Source organism: Amia ocellicauda, chromosome 15 (genome assembly GCF_036373705.1).
Source record: "Amia ocellicauda isolate fAmiCal2 chromosome 15, fAmiCal2.hap1, whole genome shotgun sequence".
Taxonomy (NCBI): Eukaryota; Metazoa; Chordata; class Actinopteri; order Amiiformes; family Amiidae; genus Amia; species Amia ocellicauda.
Window position 1 is genome coordinate 20,417,984 of NC_089864.1, and position 14,507 is coordinate 20,432,490.

The 14,507-nt window shown below is 36.7% G+C and overlaps 1 protein-coding gene across 2 annotated transcripts in view; it reads left to right on the plus strand.

Moving 5' to 3' along the window:
- Positions 1-14,507, plus strand: part of fam107b (family with sequence similarity 107 member B) — a 28,074-nt gene that overhangs the window by 7,381 nt on the left and 6,186 nt on the right. Inside the window, exons 1-2 of one of the 2 annotated variants that reach the window (XM_066723980.1) lie at positions 12,022-12,178; positions 13,166-13,352. In XM_066723980.1, the coding sequence (XP_066580077.1) occupies positions 12,136-12,178; positions 13,166-13,352 (230 nt within the window). In that variant the 5' untranslated portion in view covers positions 12,022-12,135. Of the gene's footprint in view, positions 1-12,021; positions 12,179-13,165; positions 13,353-14,507 lie in introns of those variants that run through there. The other variant, XM_066723981.1, reaches the window with a different exon arrangement.

Below are 14,507 nucleotides of genomic sequence, written 5' to 3' on the forward strand. Positions count from 1 at the left end.
TGCCAATATTGAGTTTCCTGTAATTAGTGAAAACAGTCTTCATTACACTGAAGTCCCACTAAGTGCCTAAGAGTCTGTCAATTTAAGAAACTGCTGACTAAAGATCTGTTAACCCCCGGATCTGAACTGTAACGCATACCTCGGTGAAACGTGCAGGCGGCAGCCACAGCTGTAAGCACCGATAAGAGGGCCACACTGCAGCCATTGTGCGCATCGCAGACGTGAGTGATGCTCTTCGGCAGCTGCCATAGGACGCAGGGCTCGGTGGGACAGGTGCTCCACTTTTGGATTTGGTGCAGTTTGAAAAGTGTGCACAGGTTGACCGAGAGCTGTTGTGTCACTCACCGGGAAAACTTGTGCAGGTTGAGCTGTCTAGGTTTCCCAAATCTGTGACCACGTTGTTGCAATTGTGAATCAAGTAGGAGTGAAGCTTGCAATTGAGGTTTCATCACAAGAACATACATCACTATTTGTGTATCTAACCACACACAAAAAAAGTATTAGGGAACTAGCAATCTGGTAATACCGGGGAGAGTTATAATCGTAGAATATTCAGTTTCCCGGCTGATGGCTTCATCATAAAAAGTACAGTCATTGGTGTGGTGTTTGTTTTTGTCTTGACAAATATTTCACCATACAGTACAGGTGTTTTAACAACCAGTATTGTTCTGAGAGTTTTTAAGCCTGCTTTTTGTAAATGATCTTGACATTCTTTCCATTCTTTTCATTGATTGCCCTGACATTTTGCGGCAGTAAATCTAGTATTTGTGCACCCTGTTTAAACTACAGTGCCAAGCTGCCTACAGTGCTTATCATAGGGAGGTGAGTAACACTGAATAGTATGCAGCAATGATCTACATGTAACATTTTACAAACCAAATCTAAGAAGAAGTCAGATTGAATATTATAATAGAAAATTACTGTTTTTATGTAGGCAATAAGTATCTATACAAGAACATGCATTACATCTAAAAACTGGTGATCAGAATTAACTCTGGAAGGATTGTTCCAAACTGCTATGTAGAAAATGAATACTTACACTTAACTATTTAACTAGTCATACAACATTCACATTATGTAGTCTATTATCAGAATTCGGTCTGCGAAAAAAAAATCTACCCATCCACCAACTGCAATACAGTTGTTTATGTAGCACGATAGTTTGTTATCGGGCAGAGTGCATCTTCTGTCAAACATAAAAGTAGTAGGATTGTAAATTAAAAAGGTATGGATCCTTTTTATTATTTTTTATAAAGCATGTTTAAATCTCTGTCTGTGTTTTGTTAGGGTCCATAATCCTAGTAAAGTTCCAATTCAACAGAAAAAGCAAATAATGGCATGTCACTACGTTGATTTGCAAGTTCATCACATTCTCCTGATGTGACACACACTGGGGTTTTTTGTTCCACTCAGTGTATAATTAGTTACCCTGATGGAACTGAAGACTCTGACATATAATGCATCTGATCTGAAATAGTCCTCATTGATTCTGTAACCCGTGTAGCTGTATAGGATATATTGCAGTGCCTAACCACAACATATTAAAGGGTTTAAATCCTGGCTACTTACTTTTAAACGGTAAATAAAAATGCATATTTATATTTTAACATTTTCCCTTTCTAGTCTGTATTCCTTTTCTAGTTGTTAATTTATATCAATTTATTTTAGTTAATTAAAACAGCCTAACATTAGCAAGCCTGAGTCAGTATATTGATTTACTGTTGTTAATCAATATTGTTTAATTTGACCTTTATCAATAAATAAACCTATGCATCAATAGTAATAATATATATATATTAATGTGTTTATCCTTTCGCTAATGGAAGTTTAGCTGAGCACAGTATTTACTTCGTTCTCTTCAGGCTGAGGCCTAAATGGAAAATGAATGCCTTAAAATTTGACTAAATGTTAGTTGAATTACCCCCAAAATTAAAGTGCTTATTTGTTATTGCTTTTTTTGTACCATGGAGCAGCTCCAGAATACAGTACAAAGCAAATGCACATTGGGAAATAAAGCTATCGGTCAAAATCAATCAATTGTATCTTCAAAGTTGCATAAGGGTTAAAATTAATATCTCTTCAGTTATGCGACTACAGGAAAACTGCCGTAATATACAGTTTTTGAAGCGGGTTGCACCACAGGAAATGCACAGGGTGTGAAAGTGTGATTGAAATAGCGGCCTCTTCCTTTAGTATCTATTCAATCTCATCTTTTTGGGGCCCACCCTTGTCTGGTCCGTGGGCTGAGGTAGTGGAAAGGCATGGTGCAGAAAACAGCCCATCCTGTATAAAAGGCATCCTTTTTGATTTTGTGACTATAAAAAGACTGTTCTGTTTTCCGTGCTGTATGGTGCGGTGAAATATTGATGCTAATTACACATTACATTACATTACACACTACAACACTTTTTTTAAACAATTCTGCAGAAATAAACTTGGGGTCAGTAATATTATTTAAAGATTGAGCATGCTATTTTTCAAGCCTTTAGCTATTTAACATTTTTGATGTTTTAACTGAAGAATAACTATACATATGCTCTCTAATTTCTTTGAGAACTGTAAAGTGAGTCTCTCAAAATCCTGCAAGCCGTCCTGCTATAGGCTGAACCTGAACTGAATATAATTATATCTTGAGAGACTGAATTATCTTTCAGGATTGTGTGAATTTGTTTCCAGTTCTGCATCCTCGCTCAACAAAAACAAAAGGAGTTTGTTGTTGGAAGGGCATTGGGGCCTTGTGGCTCTGGGCATGCAATAGGTTCATCTCCTAAGTCTCGTTTTTAATGTAATAGGAAATAGGAAATTCTAATGAAGACCGGCTGTGTTCATAACATAATGTTTCTTAAGAGCAATTAAACCCCCTGCCACACACACACCTCCCGCCATATATATGCTGTCAAATCCAGACCAAAATGAATACTCATGAAGCATAACAGCTTGTTTTCAGGCTGGAACATTGGTGTTTATGAATTTTATCCATAGAGATTTCTCTTGTGGATTTGTCATTTGTTTGGTATCAGTATGGGCACAGTTTGTAAAGATTAAAGGACAGCAGCACCATATTGCATGCAGCAATAATTGATAGAACATTAAATCAACATAAAATGGAGAGCCAACCCCCATATGGAATTGCTGATTTCTGTTAAGCTCCTGACCCATGCACAACTGAGACCCACGCCCTCAAAGATCTGTGCTTTCATCCAATTGGCATTAATACAGTCGAGCTCAAATGCAGATTAGATTAAAAAACAACTTGCGTCTCAAGGGCATGGGCTCCGACCCACGGGAGAAAGTGAACTGAACATGCCTGGGTCTTCCAGTCCTAGTACCCCACCCCATCCTGGCTGCATCTGGATGTTTATACATCCCTCACTGGGGACGTCCAGTTGCAGTCATAGAGTCTCCCAGCCTGGGTCTGAACCAGCAATTTCCAGGCTGTGCCGTTCATTTTCCATTCCGGACAGAGGCTGTCACCACATGAGACACACATGGCTGGCAAGTCAAGTGAAACATGCTGTCAATCAGATCTCTTTTCAACAGATCAATAACAGGAGGTATTTTGAAATGCTTGTTGGTTTTCTGTCTACTGTTGAATAGCTTCTTTTGTGTGCGTTTGTGTTTTCTGATAATTTTAAGAACCATTCCAAAAGGATGTTGTTTGTTGGAGGTCTATCATTGCTTCACACTGAAATGTGTGAGACAGATATAAAAAGTGTGATAAGAAACTTCCTCCATTGAAAATAATGTGGACATCCCACTATTGAGAAATGTCAAGTCGATTGGTGTAAACATATTCAGTAAATCATAAATAAAGACCTGGGTAAATCATTTTGAAGTCACTCTGTATTAGACCAGATTACAGTAGAAAAGCTTTCTTTTTTTCATATAGCTTAAGCTTTATTGGTCTTTAATTACCATTTGAATGGAGCTTGGGAAAGCTTTCCCTAGTGCTTAGTTAATGTTTAACGTACATCCAGGATTCCCCTGCTTGGACGAAGGCACTGAATTTGGTTTGTCAGTAGTGCCTGTGTGCTGTGTTTACATACTCTGGTACTCTTTATCTCCTAATCAAACAATGATATCCTGGAGACATGGGATGTTAATAATTATAGAAATAAGTGGAAAGCTATACAAATAAACACTTCGATATACTAAGAAAATAGCCCTGTAATATAGTTCGTACATTACTTTTGCCCTGATTTTAAAATGTATACTGTTTTTAGCTGCTTTAATTATGAAGATTAGGCAACAACTAGACCCATATTGTAGTCAGTGTCCATCCTTCACTTTGAGCTCTTTGACTGACAAACTGCAGGACTTGTTGATGTTTGCATTTCAAATCAACTTTTGGGGGATAGACCTTTTGCATCTGTTTTTGCCATTGTCTCAAACTAGTTTGCGTCATGGGAGGTATAAGTTTAAATACACTGTCAGTTGTATCATATGGTAGAAAACACAATACAGTATTTTCTTTGTACATATTGTTTGTTTTTTAAAATAATATACAGTCTATAGTTTACTATTTGACTCAGTACAGTGTGACTTCTAACTGCATCTTTGTGTTGTTTCTAATACTGGTAGCGTTTTATTATAGTTCTCTACAGTGCAAAAAATGTGATCTGAAACTGCATACATTGACTCTTGCAGCACTGATGAATGCACTTTACCTTGCAAACAATTAGACAATGTGTGCAAAATACTCAAATAATGCACACTTTTCAGTTCTTCAGTATTTTGTACAAGAATGCCTTGTAAATAAAATGAAATGTAATTTCCTGATAGGCATTCTCTACCAGATGGATCGTCATATGGTTTTTTCACATTTTTCGAATTAGTCTTTCTTTCATTAACGTGTTACCTCTGGATATTATTTTGCAATCATTTTTAAGGAGAGACAGAGATTGAGTGACGGCAGTTTTATAGAGATAAGAGAGAGGTGCTACGTGGGACAATTCCCCGGGGCTTGGGACCCCAGCCAGTGCCTCAGATCCACTGGTAAACTGTTTACAATGAGAGAGCCAGAAGGTCAGACAGTGAAATGCGCTGCCAGCTGCTCTTTTTGTCTTCTTCTTGGTCTCTAATGAGGGAATGAGGTTAGCAAGCATCTAGTGGAAGAACAAAGGGGTGCACACTTTTCTCCTTTAATAAAGCCTTCAGAACCGGACACATTGTACCTGTTATGAAAAGTTTTGATCATGGTTGAACACCCTGTGAGATCTGGTCATGTAGAATTGTTGTTTCGGGGTTAAAAAGGAAAATAATCCATATTTAAAGATGATTGTGTTCAAATAAGTTTAAGCACAGATTCAGCATTTTGCACAATTTCCTGTTTCATTTGTCTGTTTAATGATTAGTCTGTTATTTTTAATAGCTTTGATTATGTTACCAATGTAAGTTCCACGTAGAATATAATAAACCATCAAAACGTTCAATTATAATACGTGTACAAGGCCTATAGCATTTGCTTTTGATTTCTGTGTGAAATATTCAGTATTCTAATGATGCTTTTGGCAGCCTGTTTTTGGTTGTAGTTCTGTTATTTCCTGTTTTTATCTCAATTTCAAACATTCTGTGTTGTGACACTGTTCTCAACACGGATGGTACATATTTTCAGGTGGTGGAGGAAGTTTCAAAATGATAAAAGGAACTGGTGTCAGCCCTGGTCATGTGCGCTTACAATTGGTAATAACAGGGCTGCAGCCCGTGTCTGTGGAATAGTTATATTGCCGACATTTCCTTCATGCAACAGCCAAATATGTTCACACTAGAATTAATGCAAATATTGAATCTTAAATAATGTTGAAACTGAATGTAGAATGCAGGTAGTGATAGATTTGGATTTTAATAGTCATTCATTATGATGGTCAATCAGTTCTGTTAGTGTTTTCTGAAGAATTTGCTGCATAATGACAAAAATGCTTGGTCTTTTTTTGTGTTTCCTTGTTTTGTGAGTCCCTGTTGTGTCACCAAAGAGCTCTTGGTAACAGTTTTTCTGCAGCTGTCATTCAAAACATATTTGATGAAAAAACAGCTACTTAAAATGGTGGGCCCTGAATTAAGACCAAGGTAGGACTGCTTTTGATTGAATCATTTACCTTTTTTTTAGGCTAAAAGGTAAATGTGTTGCTGAGTGTTAAGATAAAATAAAACCTCAGGCCTACATTTTTACAATTTATCAATCGTACCTTTTTTGACTGGTCATGTTGGTTATCGTATGAAATTATGATGTTTAATGTACATTGTATGTGAGACCAAGGCATGAGAATTGTATTTATCCTGTAATGGGAGTTTCCTTTTTCATTCCGATCACATCAGTTCCCTAAAAATGCAGTGATGCTATGATATGATCACAATAGAAAAAGGGCAACTGAAATGCCAAAACACCATTATTTATGCATGACAATTATACACTGAGCCTAATGTTGAGTGTTCTTAGGCATTTATACTTTTGCAAAGCTTTTTTGTGGCTGGTGAGTTACCAATGTGCACTTGTGTATTCAATTATCACTTGCATGATTTAATGGTATTTAGATCATAGTCATTATCAGTTTGGTTATTAAAATACTATTTGAATGACAGTGTTTGCAGTCAGCTTTTGAGTGTGCAATGAGTAGAAACAGGATAATCTGAATAGTGTTTAAAACTGCCTTGTTCTATGTGTGTGTGTGCGTTTATATTATAGCTACAGATTTATTTGATCTAGTTATGTTTCAATTGTTTTAAATCTTGAGATATTCTGGACCTCCTGCTTTCTTCCTCCAGATATAAAGGTAGGGGTGTTTATCTCGATGTTGCAGACTCTAGAATTAATAAACATTGGGTCTGAGGAAAGTTGTGAATTGTAGGAAGAGCAAGATGATTAAAGATATTTTCCTTCTCCAAGTATTTGTTTATGTGAGTTGGGGTCCTTTTTTCTCAGCTGTGTGAATTTAGTTGTCTAGCTATAGGTCACTGGTGAATGGCAAAGGTGATTGTTGGGAGGGCAGCACATTCTAGGGAAAGGACAAAAAATACAATCCCAGAGACACTGGATAAACCTCAGGAAGTGGGTCTGCAGCTGTGTATTGTAGGAGGTTTGTGTTTGGTTATCTTATACGGATCAAATGTCATTATGTTTGGTGTTGTCTGTTTGCTCAACTTCATTGTGACACAGTTCTTCTGTTTAGTCATATTTAAGCTAGATGGTAAATGGACAGTGTGTGTTAAATTCACATAAAACATGGAAAATGTTTCCCTTCTGTATTTCACATCTTCAGTCTTTTCTGCCGGATTTTCACTCTTACTTTTAAAGATTTTAAACCTTAAGTTATTGCATTTTATACATAAAAAAGTTACATATTTGTAAAGGTTAACAGTGATTAAAAAGTTTGAGTATTAAGTCTGTTTGTTATGCTTTAAGATAAAGGGCAAATTAGTCCCGGGCTGCGCTGTTTTGATTTATATTGTTTGAAGACAAAGCATAGTCTGTATTCTTGTTCCTCTTAAAATGCAGTTACCTTATTTCTATGGTTTTGTTTGCTTACATTTGTTCTTGGACGAATTTCACTTTGTTTTTATGTATAACTGTAAGTAAACAGCATTTTAAGCTGAGAGAGAAAGAACAGATCGCATCATTTAATATGTTATAAGATGCAGACATTGAATGAAATTAACACTCATTGATGTGAGAATATGTAAATCTAAATTAATACTAATCTAAAATAGACTACAAGCATTCCGTTATTGTCCAAAACACAACAAAGTAAATGCATCTGATATTAAATTCAAGAACCAGAATTCAGTCACAATCTAAAACCTAGAACCCAGTAATGCTTTCTTTCATAAAGTAATACAAACTAGACCTTAAAGTACTTTCATATGGCATTACCTGGGAGTGACAGGATATTAATCCTTTAAAGCTCTTAGAATTTTCCTTTTCAGATGTATACAAAAGTCACAGATTGGCTTTTACAGTTACAAATCTGGCCTAGAGGACTGGCTGACTGGAATATGAAAGTGGAGTCTCGGTCCAGGACTGTCCAGCTGTGCTCAGTGCACACGGTTTATGAACTCCTACAGTGACTTTTCCTTGGGGGGCTCAATGACGAGGCTCCTAAATGAGCTTGTATGTTCTTAATAAGCTGTGCTGTTTGCCTCCTAGTACTTCAGAAACATATGGACTGACCTGTGAAGTAAATCTTTTTGAATATAGCCTAGTGCATATATATATATAATATGCATACTATTGACAAAATAAGTTTGATGTACACAACCGAAAAAACAACAACCCACTGTCTACAAAGTTTTATATCTTACAGGTCATGCAGCAGCTAGTCAGCTGGTCAGTGGTTTAGTACAACGTATAGTTTCAAATAATTTATCATTTTTCATCCACCTTGAGTTGTTGCCCCTCATATTAAATCTAATATTTTAGCCTCAGACCTGTTCAAATACAATATGGAAAATGTGAACTGAGCCATGCTGTCTGTGGTCTACTATGCTGTGCCTTATTAGCTGTGCAGTAAACGGCTCGGTCGTGTGATCAAAGTGGGCAGCATTCCAGACGCCCGTGGCTTCGAGCCTTCGTTTAATCATCAAATCCTCGCTCTGAGGTCACCCAGCTGTTAATGGGAAGCTGATATTGAACTGGGGAACTTTGAACTCCCCGAGCTACTTCCACTTCCAGATCACAGGAGGGAGACAAACTGCTGACTGTTAGCCAAAAGCTGTAATATATGGTCATGCATTAAAAGAAACTAACTCAACAAAATATAACCGTTAGCATGTGAAGGATGAATGGCACACCCACTACATATGGGTTCTATTGAAGACAGTAATTTTAGTAGTGTAGATCCCCACCAGCATCAAGTTAATTAAAGAGTGGATACAGGACTTGCTTTATAATAACCTGAGGAAGCTGCTGTTGGCAGCATTCCAAGCTGCAACTAGAAAGCCCTTACTATTTACCATCACTGTAAGAGACTGGAAAAGCATACAATGCACAAATTAAATGCATGCTTAAAACTGCAATTAATTCCTAAATATATCATGCTAAGATCTTTTTTAAAATTATTGTTTTCTGGATGCTTTTTGATGGCACAATTGGTTGTTTTGTGAGCCAGTTTTAGGATACTCACCATTGTGTAGATGCATTGCCCATATTTGGTCAAGCATATTTACAGGAGACGGAGTATATCGTAGGTATAATACCTGCAGATACATTGAGCTCCTTGAACTAACCGTTCCTACAGATGCGTCACTGCTCAGGAATGGGAGAATTTTGCTTTTATTTAGTTCTTGCAGGCCTACAAAGACCCCACCCTCAAGATGAATTCCATAACTGCCTTGAGTCAAGAAGCTTTTCAAGAAGCATGTAGGAACAGCCTTTTTTTCTCATTAAGGCTATTTTCCCTCTGAATTCAGTGACAGAATATGAAAGCTCATGCTATTATATTCATAAATCACGCTCCTGGAAAAAAAAAAAAAGTCTGCATGGCGGTCTGGCCAGATTGACACATATGGGGAATAATTTAGAAGCTGCGGTTGCTTAACTGTTTACTTCCTTACTGGATCAAAGGTTTGGCAGGGCTCTGCTGATCATTTGATACTCTGTGGCTGGAGTGTAAAGCTGCGAGAGACAAAGAGCATCTCCTCGACTTGGATTGTGTGAGAGCCAAGAGGCAGCCACAGGACACTGTTGCCATCTGTATTTTGGGCTCCAAAGGGGTCCATTGTTTATGTGGGGGGAAACAAAAGTGGTGTTCTCTGTTTAACACTTGCAGTTATTTTTAGTATACTATTCAAATGGCCCACATGCTTGAAAATTGGCATTGGGGGCCTTTCATTTACATTATATACAGAGCGCTTTCTTGCTGAATGGCTGTAGGTGGCACAGATTCAGATGTTTTTTGTGTTAATACAAAGTTTTGAGGTGTTTGAAGAAAATAGAACTTGTACATTAGAACTGGTTTGATTTCATAGCGCAAGCAATATTTAAGCTTTTTCCTGGAGATTTTTTAAGTATTTACAAGGTGGATTGGGTGTCAGTCTGTCATTTACCACCTGTTTCATTTTCTTCTTTTCCTAGAATTAGTGAGTAATATTGCAGTCTAGTGACATCTAGAGGAAAAAGTGACAAATAAATTCTCGGTTTTGATCGTTTAATAGCATTTCCATTCCCCCAGCGCTGTCAGAGAGCCCACCATGAGCAAATAAGCATTAACTCATTAACATTAACATTACCGGACCAGAGCAGAGTACTACACTTAGTTCAGTTTGGAAGCAATGTACAACTGCTCTATTGTCAAGCAACACACACACATCCTCCACAGTGTGTACACTGATATTATTTATTTCTTAGCAGACGCCCTTATCCAGGGTGACTTTCAAAATGTAAGTGCAATAAGGTGGGCTGCTATAAAATTTATGATAACACATCATTCAGAGGAGACAATATTCTTTTTAAGGATACATATACATTATTAATACAACATTCAAGTGCAGAAAGATTACAATAATTTTCCATGCCCTCAGTACATTTGCTGCTTTCAGATTGTATATCTGTAGTCTCTTTTACTTTTATAAAAATATGAGGACACATTCAGATCTGGGGTAATTTGTAATTAATATAATTAATATAATATAATTAAATTTGTATTATAGTTAGGTTACAATGGACTTAATTTAAACAATTGAATAGGTTCAGTGATATTTACAATAAACGGCTTTGGTTTCCACAGATATAGTCTAGCAGACAGCTTTACACAATAGAGTAAAGCAGCCTTCTGCTTTTGTTTAAAGACTGTCAGATGAAACTTCTGGGTCATAGCTGTCAATGGCATGAGGCTTTTCAGAGCAAAGCAATAAGGGATTAATTGTAATGCTTGGCCAGCAGCCAGGAGCTACTATGCACATGTTTTGCTCTGTGAAGCCACTGTAGTGAAAAACATTTGCATTAATGGGCAGAGTCTCTCAATTGTAATGGTCTGTTTGGCACATACCGTAATGTGTAAAATAGTTCAGAGATGTTATTTATGCAACATTTCAAACATCTGTGATTTACTAACACGGTATATGCATCAATTAGACCAAATTAAAATGATGACCCCTTTATACAGTCAGGGCTGTGTCCCAGTTCAATTTCAAAGGACCTGTATTGAGTGGCTATCCAATCAGAATCCGAGGCGATAGGTCGGCAAGATATTATTAGTGCTAGAAGCATTACCCTATCTTTATTACATCCACATGGTATGGAAATGTATGGCGGTGTTTGTCCTTGGTTACGGACCAGTCAGTGGTATGAAAAGTGTAACCGTGTTATCAGGAAGGGTCATCTAATGAAAATGAACTCCTTATTGGCAGAGCAATCATTCCATTAAAACTCTGTAATGGCTTTATCAGATGCCTGCTGACAAGCACGGATAACTTCAAACCTAATGATTTGGTTGACAAATATTATCTACATTTAAATCAGTCTGTTTTGGCTTCATTAGTGCGGTTTACCTTATTACACTGACGGGCATTGTGAAGTTTGTCGTAGCCTAGGAAACCATTACTTTGTCTAATGGGATTTCATTTAATTGCATTGCTGTCAATCTTCCCCCTTTGAATGGAAATGTCCTTTGTGATGTGTTAATATACAATCTGGTTTAGATTTTGGTTATTGTTCCCTGCATACCTGTCATGATCTCTACTTTAAATATGCACATCTTGATAAGGAAATCTCCCGGTGATTTTGCAACAGATCAAGCCTGGGTTTAAAATTAGCATCACAGTAAGGCCATAAAATGTTTTTATAACCTGGAAAAAACATTCCTGTCACACCTTCATTCTTTCACATCGCAGCGGCTTGGATGTTTTTCAAATTAATCGACAAAAGGCATTCATGTTAAAATACTCTACCCTCTCCATATAAGGACAAACCTGCAGTGTTTCATACTTCTCCAGCTGTTTAAAGATTAGCCAGCCACTGAGAGGTTGGCCTCGGCAGTAGTGGGTTGTTAGGTAATAAAACATGACCAAGGACAGCACAGACCGAACTGCTCTAATCCTTCCTGAAACTCCAGGCACACGGTGGGAGCTGCTCGACTACAGTCAGTCTCTCGCAGACTGGCCGATTGATTGATTATTGAACTGCACTATTGACCGATATTAAAGATGGAAGCGATGTTTAGGTTTCCAGTGTTTCCCCTTCTTCAAGGTGGGTGAAAGTGTGTGCTCTCCTTTTGTTCTTTACATTAATAGCCGATTAATGGAGGACGATAGGGTGGTATTTATCTTGGAAAGGCAGCCATAGCAGTTATCTTTTATTTTTGTCAACTAATTTTTAAATAATAAACATTAGAAATCGGAAAATTATGTATCTAGACGTGCCTAATAATGTAATTGTTTACATCAGTCTGTTTGTATTTAAGCATTATATAAGAGATATAAGAAATATATTAAATGAGTAGCACACTATTAAAGCAATAATATAGTTGTGTTTTTTGCCTCTTCTACAGGCTATATATTTGTAGATTTTTTTTTTTTACGAGAGTATAAGATATAGTTACTATTGTTGTTATCTATCCGTATTCTCAATGATTTATGTTTTGGTGGAATTAAAATGAAATTCATGAAGGTTTTTGTTTACTTTTTTGTTTTTGCCCTGTCCCATAAAGGTGGGATTTATATAACTTCTTGAAGAAATGCAAGCAATGTTTCTGGTTTTAGTTTTTTTTTTGAGTGATAGACAGGGCATATAATTAAACTGATACTAAGGGATCATGAGAAATAGATTCATCTTTCCTACTTATCACTGTTCTTTCATGTATCTGACTATAATTTACATGTGCTGTCTTCTACTGTCAAGAGTGTATCTAGAGGAGCAATAAGTACAGAAATACTATATTGTATCAACATTGATTTCAAACTTTTAGCTGATTTTAACTAGTTGTACAACAGGGACAAGTGTTCCTCAAATTAATGAATTAAGTCTAAGTCCATAGGCAGTAGTGTGGAGTAGTGGTTAGGGCTCTGGACTCTGCTAAGAAATCAAGTACTAATAATAATAATTAATAAAGTGAGAAGGTACAACATGTGACTGGTATTTACCAGATATGTGAAAGTCTCTTGAACATCAGATATGGTTGAAGTGAGTTGAAAAATCCTCCTGGTTAACGAGATATTTCTCTGATTGTATTCACAGATAGCTGCCTGGACCAGGGCGATCTGACGGACGGGATATCACCATCAGTGAGAAGCATTATGGCCGAACCCGACTACATCGACAATGACTGCGATGAGTTGATCAAACCCAAAAAGCTCGTCAATCCAGTGAAGACATCCAGGAACCACCAGGATCTTCACAGAGAACTCCTCATGAATCAGAAAAGGTAGGGCTTTCATATGCTTGCATTTGAATTGCTTCTGTAACTTTCTGTTCTTCCTGGTTTTACAGATGTTTTTTAAATGCAGTCCGTGACTAAGAATGAATTGGTAATAGCAGTTGTTGTTGTTGTAGTAGTAGTAGTAGCAGTAGCAGTAGTTAGAAGTGCAGTCCCTTACTGGTACATATTCAGTGAGTAAACAAGCCAGAGTTTGTATAAAGGTATATTGCCATTAGATTGGGTGAATGGGCTCATAAATCTGATAAGAGTTATTCCCAACCTCATGGTTTTATGAGCTATACATTTCATGGTTATATTATGAATGAAAATATCAACCACGTCATCTTATAATTATTTTCTCAAAATCAAAAAATGCCCTTTATTAACATGAAACCGCATTAATTATTATGTTTTCATTTTAATACATTAAACTATTTCTAAAAGTTATGGCTCAAACCAAAGTAAAATGCATCTGCCAATTGCAAAGTCCAATTCCAATACTTAATGGCTACTTGGCAGGTGTGTTTATGTTTTACCAAGAAGTTTACATCTAGATATTTCAAATAGTACCTAATACTTTTTTCCATTTAAGCCATAGTAACAGCTGATCTGGCACTGACCCCAGCTAGGAAATGTTTTAAAGCAGCTGTAGAGAGGAGATTTTTCCTTTAATAATCTGTGCGTCTTGCTTTGCTGCATCTTCTAAGATTAAGAACAAACCATGTGATCAGAGCACATTCACATTCTCAAAGGAATGGTTGTGTGCTTCTCCACATGCTTATTATAACATTATTACAATCTTATTATACTCTGTTTGTATTGATATACACTGGGTATTATTTTGTAGTATTGTAGAATAAGGCAACTGTCCATCTTTTTGAATGTTGTTATTATGAAATCCTAACATTTGTTTTTGTTAATCCATATACAAGCATGCTGTTTTATGAATTGTGTTTTTTAGGTTTGTTTAGATATTTATAATTATAATTCTATTTTATTTCCGAATTAAAGACATGAATGATAACCTAGTGTGGGCATATTGAACATATTGTATTATTTTTCCAGTGGATGCACAGGGTCACTACTGATGCTTACCTTCCTTGCGGGATTAGACACCATCAGTACACTAGGTTAATCCAAATCTGTTTTCCCTGAAAGTTC